The sequence below is a fragment of the Eleutherodactylus coqui genome, chromosome 6, assembly GCF_035609145.1.
Source record: "Eleutherodactylus coqui strain aEleCoq1 chromosome 6, aEleCoq1.hap1, whole genome shotgun sequence".
In the NCBI taxonomy this organism is placed as follows: domain Eukaryota; kingdom Metazoa; phylum Chordata; class Amphibia; order Anura; family Eleutherodactylidae; genus Eleutherodactylus; species Eleutherodactylus coqui.
In genome coordinates this window covers 195,624,340-195,643,402 of record NC_089842.1, presented here as the reverse complement: position 1 = coordinate 195,643,402, position 19,063 = coordinate 195,624,340, and the positions used below count along the sequence as shown (strand labels likewise).

At 44.8% G+C, this 19,063-nt stretch overlaps 1 protein-coding gene and 1 long non-coding RNA gene across 6 annotated transcripts in view; one reads left to right on the top strand and one right to left on the bottom strand.

Annotated features, from left to right (window-relative positions):
* The first annotated feature begins 2,887 nt into the window (after positions 1-2,887).
* LOC136633100 (uncharacterized) lies at positions 2,888-17,002 on the top strand. Its single transcript, XR_010793228.1, has 3 exons — positions 2,888-2,946; positions 3,111-3,233; positions 16,876-17,002. It is a non-coding gene; the product is annotated as an uncharacterized lncRNA (long non-coding RNA).
* Positions 16,321-19,063, bottom strand: part of STRN3 (striatin 3) — a 63,021-nt gene continuing 60,278 nt past the window's right edge. For all 5 annotated transcript variants that reach the window (XM_066608568.1, XM_066608569.1, XM_066608571.1 and 2 more), the window contains one exon: positions 16,321-18,844. In XM_066608568.1, the coding sequence (XP_066464665.1) occupies positions 18,675-18,844 (170 nt within the window). In that variant the 3' untranslated portion in view covers positions 16,321-18,674. The remainder of the gene's footprint in view (positions 18,845-19,063) is intronic.

Below are 19,063 nucleotides of genomic sequence, written 5' to 3'. Positions count from 1 at the left end.
TTGGCTACACATTCGTTTCCGAAGTATTCTTAAAGATGGCTGCGGACAATTATTTCATATTTACACAGTAATGTATATAAAGTCATTGCATTCCATTGTATGCTTCTGGGTTTTTCTTCAAACAGGAAAGTTCTTCTACCCGAATATCCAAGACTATGGATTTTTTTTTGTCCATGGTCTTGGATATTAATTGGTTACTTCCACTCCATGTCATTTTCGCAACACCTTGTAAAACTCACCATGAAGTTACATCTCAGGCAGATATGCAAATTATTAGGATTGTGGCGTAATTAGATGAACGGCCTTGCCACCTGAGTCCCTAAACGTTTTTCTACCCTTGGACTATAAAAAGGCTCTTATAGGCTACTTGTGTGTAGAGACCTATTTGTTTCGCTTGTGTAAAGCTTGTTGACCACTCAATGCCTCTACGATGCAACAAAAGGATTTCATTCAGTTAACCCATTTTGAGAGGGGGTGCATTATTGGAATGCAAGAAGTTGGTTGGTCATATCGACGAATTGCCTGGCATCTGGGTCTTTCTGACCAGACTATTAGGAGGTGTTGGGAAGAGTGGATGCGCGAGGGTACACATAAAAAGCGACAAGGCTCAGGATGCCCTCAACAGACCACCAGTAGAGTGGATCATCTATTCGGCCAACGAGCAGTTCCAACTGTTTTGTTGCCTGCCATCCAGAAATAGGTGGCATCATTGTTACAGGCCCCTGTCTGCCAGGGGCTTGGCTGAAGCACATTTGGTCTTGCGGCGCCCATTACATTTACTGCCTTTGACACCCACCCACCATCACCATCTGCACTGGTATCCTGAACAACTGGACTGCTGTGGAGCTGAACCGGTTTGTCTTCAGCAACGAAGCCAGTTTTAATTTGGGCACTGCCAATGGCCATGTTCGTGTCTGGGATCCTCGGGGTAAGTGCTTCAATCCGGACATCCTCCTGCTGGTGGTGTGATCGTATGGGGGGGGGCGCGCATCGCATACAACAGTCGGTCACCCCTAGTAGTGGTACGAGGGACAATGACAGCTCAGTGATATGCTCAGGACATCTTGCAGCCACATGTGAGCCGTCCAAGAGGCATTTTCCAGCAGGATAATACTCGGCCGCACACAAAAGGGGGGCACAGGAATGTCTCCATAATATTGCCACACTTCTATGGCTGCCTGGTTGGTGGATTTATTGCCAATAGAACATATATGGGACCATCTGGGATGCCAACTTCGACAGGCTAGGAGGTTAGAGGCTCAGTTACAGCAAATGTGGAGCAATATGCTGCAGGATACCATACAGAACCTGTATGCCTACATGCCCATCCATATCATATCTTGCAATCGAGGTAGAGTTGGTACAACAGGGTACTAGAGCCTCCATAGCTGCCCGTATCACATCTTGTATCCAAGCTAGAATTGGTGCAACAGGGTACTAGAGCCTCCCTTCACATGTTCAGTTTTTAAAAAATAAATTATCCTTTCACTTGGATATTGTAATCGCTTACAAAAATGTTACAATCAAACATAGAACGTTTCATTAGATTCTGGCAACTCCTAGGTGATGGATTTATTTTTACAATAAGAGTATCTTTTGACAGCAGTAAAATAAACAGTTTAGGAGCAGCTCCAAGACAATTAAAAACTTCCCAAATAGATCTGACCCAATTTAGTGCCTCATACACAGCCTGTATGGCAGCATAATCAGGAATAGGGTGTAGGAAAACAGGAGGCAACACAGTAGAGGGTAACTAACAGCGAGTGTAACCTAGCATGTAGGGTGGAAAAAAAGATGTCTGTCCATCCAGTGCAACCTATTATTCTGCAACGCTGGCTTTACTGTATTTAGGCAGAAGGCAATTGTAACTTCCCATCTATTAGAAAGATCAATTTCCAGGTTAATGATGTTGACCCTCTCAGGAATCCCACGAACATTGGATGTGCTGAAACTCACAACCTAGTTTTACAGTGTTCTATTCACCTTTCTGTGGGTAAAGGCAAATACTACCTGCTACCACACGTAATACCCATGGTCAAAGACCACACCTTTTGCTGCAACAGGACCACAGCAGCACTATCCATACCAACAATACCTCAATGAGTCATGACAGACTCAACCCACAGATTTCTACTACCTCCCACAGTTAGCGGCTGAAGAGATGAGCAAGCCTATAGCTGCCTCACACTGGAGAGGTACCACAGAGTTCCACTTCTAGTTGGGTTGCTGAGGTACCATCATCCCTTTAAGATCAGGTCTAGTAATGGTGTCATGCACAAGCATTCTTTATTCAAATGTAATATTCTTGTAAAGTTGCCCATTTAAGTTACAAGTATATATGAACATATAGTGCTGGGACCAGCATGAATCACAAGAATGGAACCCAGTCCCAGGCTGAATGGAGCAGTGGTACACATCAGTTACTGTTTCAGTTATATTCTCCCTAAATCCCATAGAAGTGAATGGAACAGTGGTGACGAATGTGTACCACTGCTCTAGTCACCAGGAAACTCTAAAGGAGGCGTTTCGGCTATAGTAGCCTTTATCAACAGCTATGAGGTATGAAATACACAAGACATTTATAGACAAAATAAAAATAAAAATCAAAGAAGCAATACCTGTGTATGCTAGCTTGTCAGGAGGAGAGATGGCTGAGGAATGGTGTGGAGGGTGTGTTCAGGAGTTAATTGCGCCACATGTTGTAACCAGCATACAGAGATCTGCCTTCCAGATTCCTTTTCCCTTTAAAATTTTCACTTATTTATCACTGTATAGATGTATTCAAATACTACTTTCCAGATCTCCACATACATACTTGTTCCTCTGTCTGTTGTAAACTCTTTTGCAACAAATCTCTGCATGCTAGTTACATGTGATGCAATTAACTCCTGAACACACCCTCCACACCATTCCTCAGCCATCTCCCCGACAAGCTAGCACACACAGGTATTGCTTCTTTGATTTTAATTTGTATTTTCTCTATAAATGTCTTGTGTATCTCATACCTCATAGCTGTTGATAAAGGCTACTATAGCCGAAACGCGTTCAGCGCGAACCTGTGAGCTGTATGCTTTTTTTACTCAAAGAATGAAATTTTTTTTTAACGGTAGCAGCTCCTCGCCACTTCTATTCTTCTTTATATGGAATTTAGCCGTTTGCCGTCGGCTGCTTGAGGATGGAGCTCCTGTTGAATCTCAGATCTCCCTGCAACACTGGAAGATACTGCTGGTGAGGTGAGCCCATATTTCTTTTTTGGCAAACTCTAAAGGAGGCCATTCTCATAATGCGGGGGGGGGGGGGGGGGGCTTAGTGATCTGACCCCCAGTGATTATACATTTATTACCTATCCTGTGGATAAAGTGATACATATTTTTGGTGGGATAACCCTTTTAAGCTATCTTCAAGTTCCTAAGGATCAAGTAAATACATTACACCCGTGTGCACAAGCCTTAAGATTCTGTAGATCCCCTTGTCACCAAAACAACTCTGGCTCATCAAGGCATGTACTCCGCAAGATCTCCGAAGAAATCCCATCATACCAAGATATTACAAGGAGATCCTTTAAGCCCTGTCAGCTGCAGTATGGTGTCTCCATTGTTCAGGCTACAGCCAAAGTTGTGCTGCTATTCTTTGGATTTCTGGCTGTCTCGTTACTACTTGATGACAAACAGTAAGTGTGGTCATATTTTCTAAAAGAACTTTTATGCAACAACTTTTCATTGAGGGAAATTTACTTAGCTCAGCAGCTCCGTATGCCTAAACAGAAATTTAGACAAGGTCCAACCTGGTGTATATTTCTGGCATAGTTTATGCAGGTTTCTGGTGTAAATTATACATAAATCTGCTGGACTGGGTGGTCATGCCCGCTCCTGACAAGTCACACCTACTTTTCAAAAAAGAAAATTCAGTTTTTGCACACCTAAACATTTGCAGCTTTTTTTTTTAACCCCAGAAACTGGCATAAAACCTTTAATAAATGTGCCCCTGTATTCTGCTCCCAGAAGTGCATGCTTTATGGCTGTTAGCGCCCTATAATTGGAGGAATTGTTTCTTTGAGAAGTATTTTAGCCACTGCTTTTACTTTGTCTGGTCCACTTTCTACTTTACTCTAAAAAAGATAGAGAAGGATATTGATCTAGGACAACCCTAGATGGGCCACTATCTGGGAGCGGACAACATCCCAAAAGGGCCGTTCAGTGAACAAGAAACACTATTTATTTTGACAGCAAATCTGAAACGTTTTGGTACATTGGTTGAATTGGATGATGTGTCTTTAAGACCTAAGCATTTTTTTCTCTGATGGATTCTACCTTAAACTTTTGATAATGGAAAAATCTGTTTAGGTATTAGTTTTATCATTATACAGGGGCTACCTTTTGTTTGAAAAAGCAAGAATAGTGAAATGTTTTAAAAAAGAAATGTTTAACTTCAGGACTCTACAAAACTTCCACAATTCTTAAGGAAGAGTTGGTAAGTGGAGGAGAGAAGGCAAACTTGTACCCATGATGTTTAATATCCTGGGGTTCAAAAGTGTTTCTTTCCAGTTTACAAAGTACTTTAGTGTTACTGCTTTGCCGAGTAGTCTTAGGGTTATATTGAGGATTGCTCTCATCTCCACTTTGGAAGTAGGATTACCAATGCACTTTGCCCTCGCTATAACTTAATCTGAAGCAGGAGGCACCCGAATACCTACTATAAAGAAACCTATAGGAGCCTACAGTGCATCTGATCAAAAAATAGGGCAAGGGGGCGTGGCCAGCTAATGGAGGAGTGAGACGTGCCTCAGCTCGGCTCCCGCATCCAGCCCCGTCTAGCCTACACGTGGAGGACCCAGACCCGGCAAACCACAACAATGGCGAAGGGGAAGAAGAGAGGAGTCACACTAACCCCCTCAGACGACTCCAGGAGAAGCATTGCGACCCTGTTGAGACGAGCAGCGGGAGCGGAGTCCCGAGAGCGCGCTCCCAAGATGGTGCCCGCTCCACTTCCGGAGCGGCAACCCAGCCCGGCATCGGACAGCGACCAGCCGGCTGGAAACGGGAGAGAGCCCAGCAGCCTGGGCGGCCCTGCAGTGGACCCCGATCACCACATAGAGCGGAGAGGAGGTAACGGCACGATACCGGCGGCGGATGGCGGACCGCCTGAACCCGCCGGCAGCAGCAGTATAACGGAGGGGGGAGGAGGAGCGGCAAGCGCCGAGGGCGCTACAGCAACCGAGGAGGGGAGAGCGGCAAGGGGAATCAGGGAGTCAGCCCCAGAGATAAGGGGAGACCCCACCGCCACAGTAACAGAGCCACCTGCGGCTCAGATAGCCCCCCCACAGGCAGACCTGCAGCACCCAGCAGGGGAAAAGGGGCCAGGAAGAGCAGCCCAGGCAAAGGGGAGAGCCCGACAACCATCCCCAGCAGAAGAGCCCCTAGTGGAGCAGATAGCCCCCCCACAGGCAGACCTGCAGCACCCAGCAGGGGAAAATGGGCCAGGAAGAGCAGCCCAGGCAAAGGGGAGAGCCCAACAACCATCTCCAGCAGAAGAGCCCCTAGTGGAGCAGGGGAAAAGGGCAACAACCCACACAGGCAACAAGCCCAGCAAGGGGGCACAGCCAAACCAGCACCCAGCGAGGCAGGACGAACCCCCCCAGCAAGATGCAGGACCGGCTGGCAAACACCCCCCTCCGGGAAACAGTCTCTCAAGGCAGAGCTGTACCCCACCAATATCCAGCTCCCCAAAGCCGCCCTCCCGGCAAGGAGACACCCCTAAGGGCCCTGCACACACCCCGCACATAAGCACGCCGGACGCAGACACAAGCCAGCCACGACCGAGCTCCCCTCAGCTGCACAAAAGTGCATCACAAAGAAAGACCAGATTGGCAGACGAGCAGGCCACAACCACAACTAAGCCACCACAGAGGCCAAACATGCAGAACGAGCCCAGTAACTGGGCCAAGATTGCATCAACATCCCCTGTGCCGCAACCGGATCAGGCTCCCCCGCGGTCCAGTCTCCCACTGACACACGGCTCGCCAGAGCAACTTCTAGGACTCAGAGCCCCTTTCAAAAAACCCACAGATTACCACCAGCCCGAGACAGAGAATGGCCCACCAGGACATCCATATTGCAGCGCCCCGCTACCACAAAGAAGCGTGGGACAGAGAAGATACATACAGACCGATGTCCAAAGCGCAGCCAAACCCAAGACTCCCGAGCTGCAAGACAGCATACCGAACCTGGGGACAGGCAGCGCAGACAACTCCGGCAGCAGAACAGGGCGATCGAACTTCAGACACCTAGCCCAGAGCGAACCCAACAACCAAACCCTTGAACCAGAAGTGGGAGAGGACTGGGACTGGAAAAGTCATCTAAGGGCTTTACCGACACAGAATCATATTGATACCCTTTTCCAGCAACTCGAGGCTGCACGTAAGAAGGACGTAGCGTCTCTCCAGCAGGAGATACGACAAATAGGCCAGAGAGTAGAGGCAGTAGAGGAGGCCCAGGAGAAGGTCACAGAAACGCTTGAGGCGCATGATCAAGAGCTACACCTACACTCCCAGCAGATCCTGGATCTCTACACGCACCTCGATGATCTAGAAAACCATCATCGGAGAAATAATATACGGATCAGAGGTCTCACCGAAGAAGTGGAACCATCACAACTTGAAGGCTGGGCCCAGTCATTCTTCAATAATATATTAAAGCGACCGGAGGCCACCTTACTAGAAATAGATAGAATTCACAGGACTCTCGGCCCGAAATCCTCAGATCCTAGCAGACCCAGAGATGTGGTCTGCCGAATACATTTCTACAGAGACAAGGACTTAATTTTACAAAAAATACGAACCATCAAAGATTTGTCCTTCCAGGGTACCCAGATCCTGATTCTTCCGGACCTTTCGCGTCGAACCCTGCAGCTGCGCAGAGCATTGAGACCGCTGCTGACCATCCTCCAGGATAGGGGGATTCCCTATCGCTGGGGTTTCCCCTTCCAACTACACGCTTCCAAGAATGGCAAGGCAGCAACATTCCGAGGACTGGGGGACTTACCACATTTCTTGGGAACTCTGGAACTACCCCCAGTCCGATTACCAGATTGGCCAACACCGTGCTCCCTTCCGGTGCCACCCCCAAGAAACACGTGGATATCGGTACCTCCGAGATCCAGACGACGACGTAGAGACCAACGCCAGGGGGAAAATGAAGACGCCAGAAGCGGAGCGGCAGAGTGACAGAGACGCAGCCACTTTTATTCCACAACCTCATACTGTCTTGCTTCTCCGCTTTCCATGCATATATCACTACTATACCTATAACCCCTTTCCCCCCCTTCTCTAAATGCGCCTATATAGGGTGAATATGCCACAAGATCTTACTAGCAGGGGGGACGAACTTGACGTAGCCGGGTCTGGGTACGCCCACACATATGTTTAACGATCCCGGTTCCCACACACGGGATTCACTCTCGACGGGGTGGGGATGCGGGGGGGAGCCCACCCTTCCTTGGCCTCCACACTCCCACATAGGGCTGACAGCTAATTTAAGCTGTTGTTTTCTGCCTAGTATAGGCGAACCATTAGTTCTAGGGGACCGCTAGCGGCCCTCTACCAGATGTTATTTGTTCTTAAGTTACGTGTTTATCCCCTATTTGGTCTTCCCCGATGTGTCGTTTCCTCTTGTGTCATCCCCCTCTACCCTTCCCCGCCCCTATCCCACCTGAGGAGAGATGGGAGATACGCATTCACCCCGGTTTCTAGGCTTAAATGGCGAATTTAACATTTTGCACCCACAATGCCAAGGGGCTAAACAGCCCTCAGAAGAGACGACAGCTCCTCTATCACCTCCATAGAAAAAGAGTAATGGTAGCCATGCTACAGGAGACCCATTTCAGGGAGGGGAGCGTGCCAACTTGCTCCTCCTCGTACTACCCCAAGTGGCTCCATAGTCCCGACCCTCTGAGAAAGGCAGGAGGGGTTTCCATCGCCCTACATAGGACGCTCCAATACCAGTCAGTTGATTCCTTTATTGACCCAGGGGGCAGATATATTTTTCTCAAGGTTGAAATAACGGGTACAGTGACCACCTTTGCTAATATCTATCTCCCCAACCAGAACCAGGTTCCCGCGGCGATGAGAGTGCTGACCGCCTTAGCCAAATTCGCGGACGGATCGAGAATAATTCTGGGCGGAGACCTTAACGTGGCAATGGACCCCGAAGTGGACACTTCATCGGGTAAGTCCTCCGTCTCCCGGGCAGCAACCAGGGCACTCAAAAAAAAGCTAGATGCATTACACTTAATAGATCTCTGGAGAACACTACATCCAGACACCCGGGATTACACGTTCCACTCAGCGGCTCACAACTCCTACAGTAGGATCGATTATCTTATGATTTCACACAGCCTCTTAGATAGCTCCCCTTCATGCTCACATGGGGACCTGCTGTGGTCAGACCATGCCCCGGTTTTTGGGGGTCTGGTGGGGTGGGGGTCCACACCTAGATGTCAGTCCTGGAGACTCCACGACAATCTCCTAAAAGACCCCCTATGCGTATCAATACTTAGAAAAGAAATTGAAACTTTTAAGGAGACACACCAAGCAGATCAGACCCCGGCACCAATTAAATGGGAAGCCCTCAAGTGTGTTCTAAGGGGCGTGCTGATTTCCCAGGGAACCAGGATTAAAAAAGAAAGAGCAGCCACCTTGACGGGGCTACTTGCTACCCTGAGGGCCAAGGAGAACACTAACAAAAGACAGCAAAACGAAACACTGCGGGCGGAAATCTCGCTGGTCCGCCAACAGATCTTAGAGATACTAGACCAGCGCTCCTTGGCTCTCAGGGACAAAATCAGAAAAGGGTCCTTTGAATACGGGGACAAATGTGGGGTGCACCTGGCTAGGACCCTCCATCCCAGGTCCCCTCAAACATATATCCCTAAAATTCAATCCGCCAGAGGCCAAGTAGTACACAACACCAAGGATATACTGGAGGAATTTAAATCCTTCTACGACAGACTCTATAACATCCCGATAGAGACACATACTCCACATCAGACCCTTAAAAACGAGATAGATGCCTACCTCTCTGAATATGCACCTAAGAGCCTGGCACCAACAGAGGCTGAGGCCCTGGAGCAGGACTTCTCACCCCCAGAACTGACCAATATAATCCAAAATCTGAAAGTAAGTAAGAGCCCGGGCCCAGATGGATATACAGCTAGATTTTATAAATTATTTGCGGAAGAACTTGCCCCAGTAGTTTTGGACGCATTTAACGCGGTGAACAAAGGCCACCCGTTCCCCAGGCAGGCTCTGCAGGCCCACATCACAGTTATACTTAAACCGGGTAAGGACCCCTCGGCCTGCGGGAGCTACAGGCCAATCTCACTGATAAACGTCGATCTCAAGATGTTTGCTAAATTGATAGCAAACAGACTACAAAACCAAATCCCTAAGATGATCCACTTGGAGCAGGTTGGCTTTGTCCCTGGCAGAGAGGCAAGGGACAACACTATAAAAACAATGTCCCTAATAGCTAGAGCCAAATCGACTAACACCCCCCTATGCCTCCTGTCGATCGATGCAGAGAAGGCTTTCGACAGGGTGAGTTGGACCTTCCTCTTTGCCACACTAGAGAAAATCGGTCTGGGCCCACGGATGCTCCAGTGGATCATGGCACTTTACCAGGACCCGACCGCAAGAATCAGAGTGAACGGGACGCTGTCCGATACGCTCAGAGTGGGCAACGGGACGAGGCAGGGGTGCCCCCTCTCCCCCTTTCTCTACATCCTTACTATGGAGACCCTAGCGAACGCTATTCGCAGCAATGACTCAATAAGGGGTTACAGGGTTGGCACCTCAGAGCATAAAATGGCATTATTTGCCGATGATCTGCTGCTGTACCTGTCTAACCCCCGAATCGGCATGCCTGTGCTCTTAAAGGAATTCGAGAAATTCGGGAGAATTAATAACTACAAAGTCAACGCACAGAAATCAGAAGCCCTGAACATAACACTCCCGCAGGCCGAGGTCTCTCATCTGAAGTCGGTACTCCCCTTTCGGTGGGTCGACTCACACTTAAAATATTTGGGAATAAGCATTTCAGCGGAGCCTGCGGAAGCCTTTAAATTAAATTTTATCCCATTTGTCGAAGGCCTAGAGAAGGATTTGGGCAAATGGAACCCCCTCTATATCTCATGGAATGGGCGAATTAATGCGGTAAAAATGGACGTGCTGCCCAAATTTCTATACATCTGCCAAACCATTCCAATAGGTCTACCAAGAGTTTTCTTCAAAAAAATTAGATCCCTGATTATTAACTTCGTATGGAAGGGGTGCAAACCACGACTGCGCCACTCCATACTGACGAGGGAAAAAGAAAAGGGAGGCCTGGGCCTACCAGACTTCTCGTTATACCATAAAGCCAGCATAGCAAACTGTGCCCTTGATATTATCAAGAGCAGGAGTTCAAGGCTATGGGTGGAAATAGAGCATGCAGGGGAGACGGATGGCCTATACGGAGCCCCCTGGATACCAACCAGGTGGATAAAAAATATTCCCAATATTTCCCCCTTCAGTCTCCAATTGTTCACCACATGGGCGGGCTTTGCGCCGCGCATGGGCTTGGTCACGGTTCCCGGGCCGTTAACACCGCTTACTGCAAACCCCTTATTTGAATCCACCAAAAATAGGACGGGTCTCCTGTCCCTCCCGGCTACACCAACCCCCAGACTAAGAGATGTAATGACAGAGTCAGGATTGAAATCTTTGACAGAGATTCTAGACCAGGCTCCACCACAGCCAGGTTTTTGGCTGCAATACCTGCAGTTAAGGGGCTTTGTGAGCTCGCTGATGCCGAAAGGGAATTTGACAGCATCCCCTACGGAGTTCGAACAAATCTGTCTTTCAGGCCTATCCCAGAGGCACATGATCTCTAGGTTATATAAAATGCTGCTGTACCGGGAGACGGGGGACGAGGCCCTGGGGTACAGGGGATCCTGGGAGCGGGAGTTGGGGGACAACCTCACAGAGGAGGACTGGGGAAGGATCTGGAATCTGACCCATAAGGTTTCTACGGCAGGGAAAATTCAAGACCTTAATTACAAGATAGTTTCAAGGTGGTACAGGACCCCTGACCAACTGCAGAGGATCTTTCCCCAGGTTTCCTCGGAGTGCTGGAGGTGCGGCGGGAGCAGAGGCAACATGATCCATATCTGGTGGGAATGTCAGCCAGTAGCCGAGCTCTGGAAAGAAGTGACAACCCTGTACAACCAAGTCAATCACACGGACGTCACGATGACGCCCAAGCTTGCCCTGCTCTCGCTGTTCCCGGGCTCCGTGAGGGAGGCGAAAGTAAGTCTATTAAAACATTTTATAATAGCAATGAGAAGACTCATTCCAAGACTGTGGCGCTCAGCCGCCGCCCCAACCAGGGGCATGTGGGTGGAAGAACTCCATACTCTCATGAGTTTGGACGAGCTGGGGGCAGACGAGCCCAAACTATGGGAAGCCTACTACAAGCTATGGCAGCCGTGGGTGGCGTTCAGGGGAACGGATAATCTCAGAAAATGGATAGAGCAAGGCTCTTTAGACCAATGAGATTGTAAGAAAGACCCCCTGGGCGTAGCACACGCGGCCATACCTACTTCCAACTCCACACACCTCTCCTCTCCCCCTCCCCAGGCCCCTCCTTTCCGCCTCCCTCCTTCCCTACCCCCTCCCCCCCCCAATGTTTGTCATAGAGTAAGTAAAATAAATGTCGACGGCAAAGGAAAGGTCCATATCAGAACTACAAGACGGGACGAGACTGGGCACCCAGTCTTGTAACATAGACTAAGACAGAGAGGAGAGAAGGGGACAATACACAACAGGGAGTCAACGCAAACAAGATGCCTCAGAATTACTGGGGGAAGCGCAACGTTATTCCCCCATGATACTCTGTTCTTTGTCTCCTCTTCTCTGCTAATTTTCTACTAGCATAATAAGTCTCTGAAGCAGACACATCTATAATAGTTTACCAAGTTTATTTCACTGCTTGTCTTGATAAGGTTGAAGTGTTATACAAATGTGACCAAGCTGTCGATGTGCAATAAAATTTATTTGAATTCAAAAAATAGGGCAAGACCCATTTTTTTAAAAACGCACCGTATAAAATTGGTCGCCAATATCCTATTATTCCCAGCATGATTTTTTTTTACTTGGCTAAAACAAAAAAAGAACATAAAATCGCTCATCTGAATGAATGCATTGAAAACGAATGCAGCTAAAAAGCAGTGAATGTAAGCTTATGTGAATAAGGCCTAAATGTGTGAATATATAATCACAGCCATAGCAATTTTTATTGCAGCCTCTTAAGAAAACTCAAAACTGATAGTATGAAATAAAAACGTGTGAACCACTACTTTAAATGGGCTTAACCACAGTGAAAAGCGATAGCATTGTCTAGCAATATGCTGTCACTTCCTCAATGGTGGAGTCTAATTCTTGGGACAACCAGAAACGCTCAGAATGAAGGAGAAGCAGTAGCTTAATACTGTGTCTCTCACATAGATTTTTCCCACAGAGTGACGAGTGGCCAGGGGCGCCGCTGTTTAAAGAAGATCCGTTTGGCATTTCTCCTGGTTTAAGGATAGGATGGTGCTTCGGAGGTCAAACACCAACAATAGCAATGTGCCATATTTTAAGATGGTAAAGGATACTAAAAATATGTATAACATTTTCTGAATATCCGCCTTATAGTTCATTCACATGATCATCTCCTGGGTCCCTCAGTCTTTGGTTTCAGATTGGTCTAAGAGAATATGGCTTAGCTAAAATGCAAACTCCGCTTCAATCTATATATATATAAAATTGAATGTATGCGTGTCTGTCTGTCTGTGTGTGTTTGTCCTTTATGCGCTACTACACCATTCATCCGATCGCCATGAAACTTTGGGAAGTTGTTGAGTACACTCCTGGGAAGATTATAGGCATAGTAAAACTATCCTACGATAAATGGCGCGCGTGCGAGCGTCGTCGACAGTTACGCCCCCCCCACGTAGATCGTTCGATTTCCATCACTGCCACTAATTCTCTCACTTCCCAATGTCGTAGAAACATGAAATTTGGCACGAGTATTGATTATGTCATAAATCGGAAAAGCTAATGGGTCCCAACTCGATTATTCAATTCTAAGCGCCAAAGAATTAGCGTCCAAATTTTACGTACAGAATCTAATTTTCTCGCTTCCCAATGTCATAGAAACGTGAAATTTGGCACGAGCATTGATTATGTCATAAATAGGAAAAGCTAATGGGTCCCAACTCGATTATTCAATTCTATGCGCAAAAGAATTAGCGTCCAAATTTTATGTACGGAATGTAATTTTCTCGCTTCCCAATGTCATAGAAACGTGAAATTTGGCACGAGCATTGATTATGTCATAAATAGGAAAAGCTAATGGGTCCCAACTCGATTATTCAATTCTATGCGCAAAAGAATTAGCGTCCAAATTTTATGTACGGAATGTAATTTTCTCGCTTCCCAATGTCATAGAAACGTGAAATTTGGCACGAGCATTGATTATGTCATAAATAGGAAAAAGCTAATGGGTCCCAACTCGATTATTCAATTCTATGCGCAAAAGAATTAGCGTCCAAATTTTACGTACGGAATGTAATTTTCCCACTTTCCGGTGTCATACAAACGTGAAATTTGGCACGAGCATTGATTATGTCATAAATAGGAAAAGCTAATGGGTCCCAACTCGATTATTCAATTCTATGCGCAAAAGAGTTAGCGTCCAAATTTTGCGTACGGAATGTAATTTTCTCACATAGAAACTTGACATTTGGCACGGGCATTGAATATGTCACAAATAGGAAACGCTAATTGGTCCCAACTCGATTATTCAATTCTATGCGCAAAAGAATTAGCGTCCAAATTTTACGTACGGAATCTAATTTTCTCGCTTCCCAATGTCATAGAAACTCGAAATTTGGCACAAGCATTGAATATGTCATAAATAGGAAAAGCTAATCGGTCCCAACTCGATTATTCAATTCTTTGCACAAAAGAATTAGCGTCCAAATTTTATGTACGGAATCGAATTCTCTCGCTTCCCAATGTCATAGAAACTCGAAATTTGGCACGAGCATTGATTATGTCATAAATAGGAAAAGTTAATGGGAAGTTGTTGAGTACACTCCTGGGAAGATTACTGGCATAGTACATCTATCCTACGATAGGTGGCGCGCGCGAGCGTGCGAGCGTCGTCGACAGTTATGCCCCCCCCAGACAAAGATCGTTTGATTTCCATCTCAAGCACAAAAGCAAAAGGCATTACGAGCGTGATGCGTGTTCAACTACAAAATGATGCATCCGCCGAACGTATCACAAGACAATTCCTGGATATTGAGAATGCTGAGGTAAAATAAAAGCTGTGCTGTGATTGGTTGCTATATATTATACCGCTGAGGTAAAATGAATGCTGCACCGTGATTCGTTGCTATTTTTTATATTGCTGAGGCAGAATAAAAGTTGCGCTGTGATTGGTTGTTATTTCTCTTACTGCTGACGTAACATGAAAGCTGCACTGTGATTGGTTGTTATATGTTACCTCAGCAGTATAAAATATAAGCTGCGCTGTGATTGGGTGCTATATATTATAAAGCTGAGGTAACATGAAAGCTGCGCTGTGATTGGTTGTTATATATTATACCACTGAGGTAACCTAAAAAAGCTGCGCTGTGATTGGTTATTATCTAGATATATAAAAACGAATGTATGTCTGTCTTCGCAGCAACGCGCGACGGGTAAGCTAGTGCCAAATAAAATATAAATGCAGTTGAAAAGCTCAAAGTCTATCTTTATAGACAACCTGTTTCGTATTCAAGAGACTCTGGTTTCTGGACAAAATTCTGTCACAGGAACAGAGGGGAAGGGGATACATTACCTGCAGTTCTTCTGTTGTCCCTCCGATTTGCGGGTTTGATTTACAGTTTTCCAAGATGGCCACCAATCTTCAGACTACCTAATCCCCACAGTGCATTGGTAGTGTTAGACTTCTGATTCACTATACCTGCTCTTTGATTGGCCAGAGCTGGTGCCATAAACAGCATTGACCAATCACAGAGCATTGTACAGGGTGCACTAGTTAGAAAATTGCTGCAGCCATTTTTGACAGCTGAAAATGTGACCCAGAACTAATGGATCAGAGGGGCAATAGAAAACAACTGCAGATAATACAATCTCCGCCCCCTTCTGTCCAAGGACAGAATTTTGTCCGGAAACTGGAGGGTCACTTCAACAGGAAGGAGAGACAGAACAGATAATTTACAGAATAGAAATATAATCAAAGACAACAATATAAGGAAACTATTCATAGTGGGGACTTTTTCTGCAGCCATATATCTTTCTAGTGAAACTGTTCTAAGACTAGAGTTACCTAAACTGACCTTTATGGCATACTTTTATAAGCCTGCATGTGATACATGTTTTAAAATCTTTTAGCCCAGGTCTTATTGATGTAGTTGTTGCATATCAGTTGCATGAACTTCTCATAAAAACTGCATGTGCCTATGGGATGTAACTCACTGCAGCCATCACACAGGACTTCAATTTGGGGTTGTTCTACATATTGCCCGTGCAATAAATATTTCCAAAAAAACAAAAAAAAATTCCCAAGAATACTGTATGTAAACGACCGATGAATATAGAAGTTGTATTTTGTTACGGAGCATGCAAGACTCAGACAAGTGCCTTTATTCTGTTACTGCCTACAGGATGTCAAAAAGGTCCAGAGATTTTCTCATACGAAAGCACCACAGTCAGAGACCATACCCAACTTAAATATCTTCGGCAATGCAGCAACAATTTTGATATTTACCTTTCAAATTACCTTTAAGCCTTAGTAAAGCTTATAAACTTTACAAACTGTATGCTTTGAAGGCGTTTTTGAGACTATACTATTGAAGACCTATCCCCAGGATAGGTCATCTATATCAAATTGACGGGAGTCCGCGGCCCGGGGATCTCTATCATACAGTCGTTCTTCCAAACTGTTATGTGCCAGAACTAGCAGAGCTCCATACACTGTGTAATGGCCCGGAATGATACTGCAAGCTTAGTGACATTCACTTGAATGGGACTGAGTAAACATTCCCATTCCAGCCCACTGGGTGGAGCTGTGCTGGTTCCTGCACAGCAGCTTGGAAAAACTACTTCTCATAGTATCAGGTTGCTGGGGGTCTGACGCAGAGGACCTATCCAGAGTATAGTTGGTCAACAGTCCAGTCTGAAAACCCCCTTTAAAATCCCATAGTCAGGTTTGAAAATTAGAAGATGGCTACTAAGAATGTTAGAAAGTTTTATTTTTGTTTCTCAAAATGGGAAGGAAAAATACTTTCGCCTCGTGCCTCTTAAGGATCAAAAAGGGTTTCATCATAACATGCAGGAGTTTATTTCAAGAATAAAAATATAGACTTTTCTGCATAATTTCATCTATATAAAACAGAACTACACTATGCTAGTTGATGCCGAGTTAACATAAATACACAATTTTAATAGTCTCCCCTGCAGAGAAGTTTCATATAAACAAAAATAGAAATTTACAAAAATATCTTATTACCTGTTATGACGTCAATAGGATATCGCAATCAATGCAAATGTATACAGGTACACCATTTAATATTTATTATATGCATTTTATATACATTATTTTTTCAACAACTGTACTGCTTTTTTTGTGGTACAATCTTAAAAATTTGTCGATTTCAGTCTGTAAAACAAAAACCTTACAAAACGCGCAAACTCAAGATTTTTTTTCCTTTTGTGGAAGACTAGAAAAAAATATGTGAAATTGTTTTAGTCATGCATAACACAAATTAAATTTTTTTTGTCAATTCCAGAAACTGAATAATGCTTGAAGAATAAAAAAATTATGAGGATGACAGATCTGAAGACATGAAAAAAGTAAGAGATGAGAATGGAAAGGTTCAATTAGGAAGTTAAAAAAAATAAAATAAATTAAGCGTATGGAGGTTTAGATTTACTAAGGTGTTTAGTTGGGGTGCACTAAAAGGTCAAGCATACATTTAAAGTGCAAAAATTGCCACGGAGCAAAAGTTTGTTGACTTGTTATTTTTGGGTATTGGCAGCTCCATTTCGCAATGACAATTTTGCCTTGCTCAGTACTGTCTGATATTGGACAAACAAAAAAACTCCCGATTTTAAATATCCTATTGTAGAACGAAGTAAATAATGGCCTTCAGTCATTCTTCATTGAAAACAAAGCAAAAAAACAAAAAAAAAACTTCTGTCCCACACAATGCAAGTCCTGTGTCACATGAACAAAAACAAATATAAAGCTGAAATAAATAACATTAAGCCGTTGTAACTTAGCTGGGAAACGTCTGGATAAATTAACTCGTAAATAAAGTAAACATACAAAATATCACACAGTGATAGAATGCTGCAATTGTTAAAAAGGGGTGGAGGTGCAACGAGAAAAGCCTATGGAACCCCTCTTGCCAGTTAAGAGAAGAACAAAACAATAAAAAGTTAAGAACTAGTTGTTAGTGTGTAGCCACCCAGTTGTGTTTAACCTAATGCCAGACTTTCTGGCAGCGTCACTGACTTCTGGCTTTGTATAAGGGATCCGGGGTACAATAAGTAAAAAATTATATATATATATATAAAAAAAAAAAATGGACACATAAAATTTTAGGGGAAAAAAATGAAATAAAAAAAATTATTAAAATTCATTTCATTCTCAGGCTTTGTATTACCCTGATAAAAACACTGCAATTCTGTGACAACTTAAAAATAAAAACGATAGGTTAAAACCGGTATATATGCAGGACTAATGTTAAAAAATATACAGAAACACACTAGCATTGTCCAAAAAATGAGACAAAGTAAAAAAAAAAAAAAAAAAAAAAAAGTTTAAAATCCCTTCATTGGCAGCCAGACACTGAATTCTACAATGCCAGCTTTTAAAAACAATTAGCTACATTTTCTCAAGGTATTGCAATCTGAACTGGGTAGAGTAGAGTGGAACAGATTTCCTTGCTCCTTTTTAGGTCCTTTGAAGTCCTGGGGGGAGGGGGGGATATTGTGATTTAAGGTGTTAATGATCCCACTATTGCATTGTAACTGTATGACATGTACAAAAGACTGAATACACTACAGTATATTCAAAAGTTGATAAGCAGCTCCATAACTCCGTGTTATTTCGAGCTCTTGATTCACAATACTAGTGCACCCAGGACCTGAAGTTGAAAGTACAAGGCGCAAAAGCAAAAAAAAAAGCAGAAAAATAAAATTAAAAATGTTTTTTTTTCTCCATAAGGATTGTAGAAGAAAGAACATATTTATAGTATATATAATATAGGACAGACACCCTCTGCAGGGGCTGTGAATACTGGTTACTGTGAAAAAGGAGGGATTAGAGTACAGTAATTTATGCCCTGGGTAGAGCCATCCTGATAAATGGGAAGATGAAGAGGGTAGCGCCGGCGGCTGTGCGGTAACCAGTATCTCCCAAACCTGCAGAAGGTCCATCTTGTAGTGTCAACACTGGAGCAAATTCCTCTTGGCAGTGATGTTGTAAGAACTTGTTTAAATACCGCAAGTGACCTTAATTTTTGTCCCAAAATGCACTTGTGGCACTGTGTAAGCACAGGGGGAGTGGAGGGGTATGGAAGGGTCACACAAAGACCTTAGCCAGGGCGTCTGCTCCAGCACTGGCGATGAAAGCTTTGGATGGGTGAAAGGCAACATCGTATATAGACTCGTCCAACTTCTTACGATGGGCTGTTATTTCCTGCACGCACGTCTTGCTGTCCAGATTCCACAAGCGAATAGAGCTGTCGTGGCCTGCAGGGCAAATGTACATAAAAGAGAATGCATTAATAGTTACCAACCAAGCTGGAGGTCCCTTGACCCCTGCTTATGGCTGAACATTTACTTGGAAGGTAATTCACATACAAAAAGCTGAACCACCTTAAATTCCACTGCGACAAACACAGATATCTGCAATGTTCGGCTCAGTTCACATCTGCGTTACAGTTTCAGTTTCCGTTTTTGGAGCAGAGA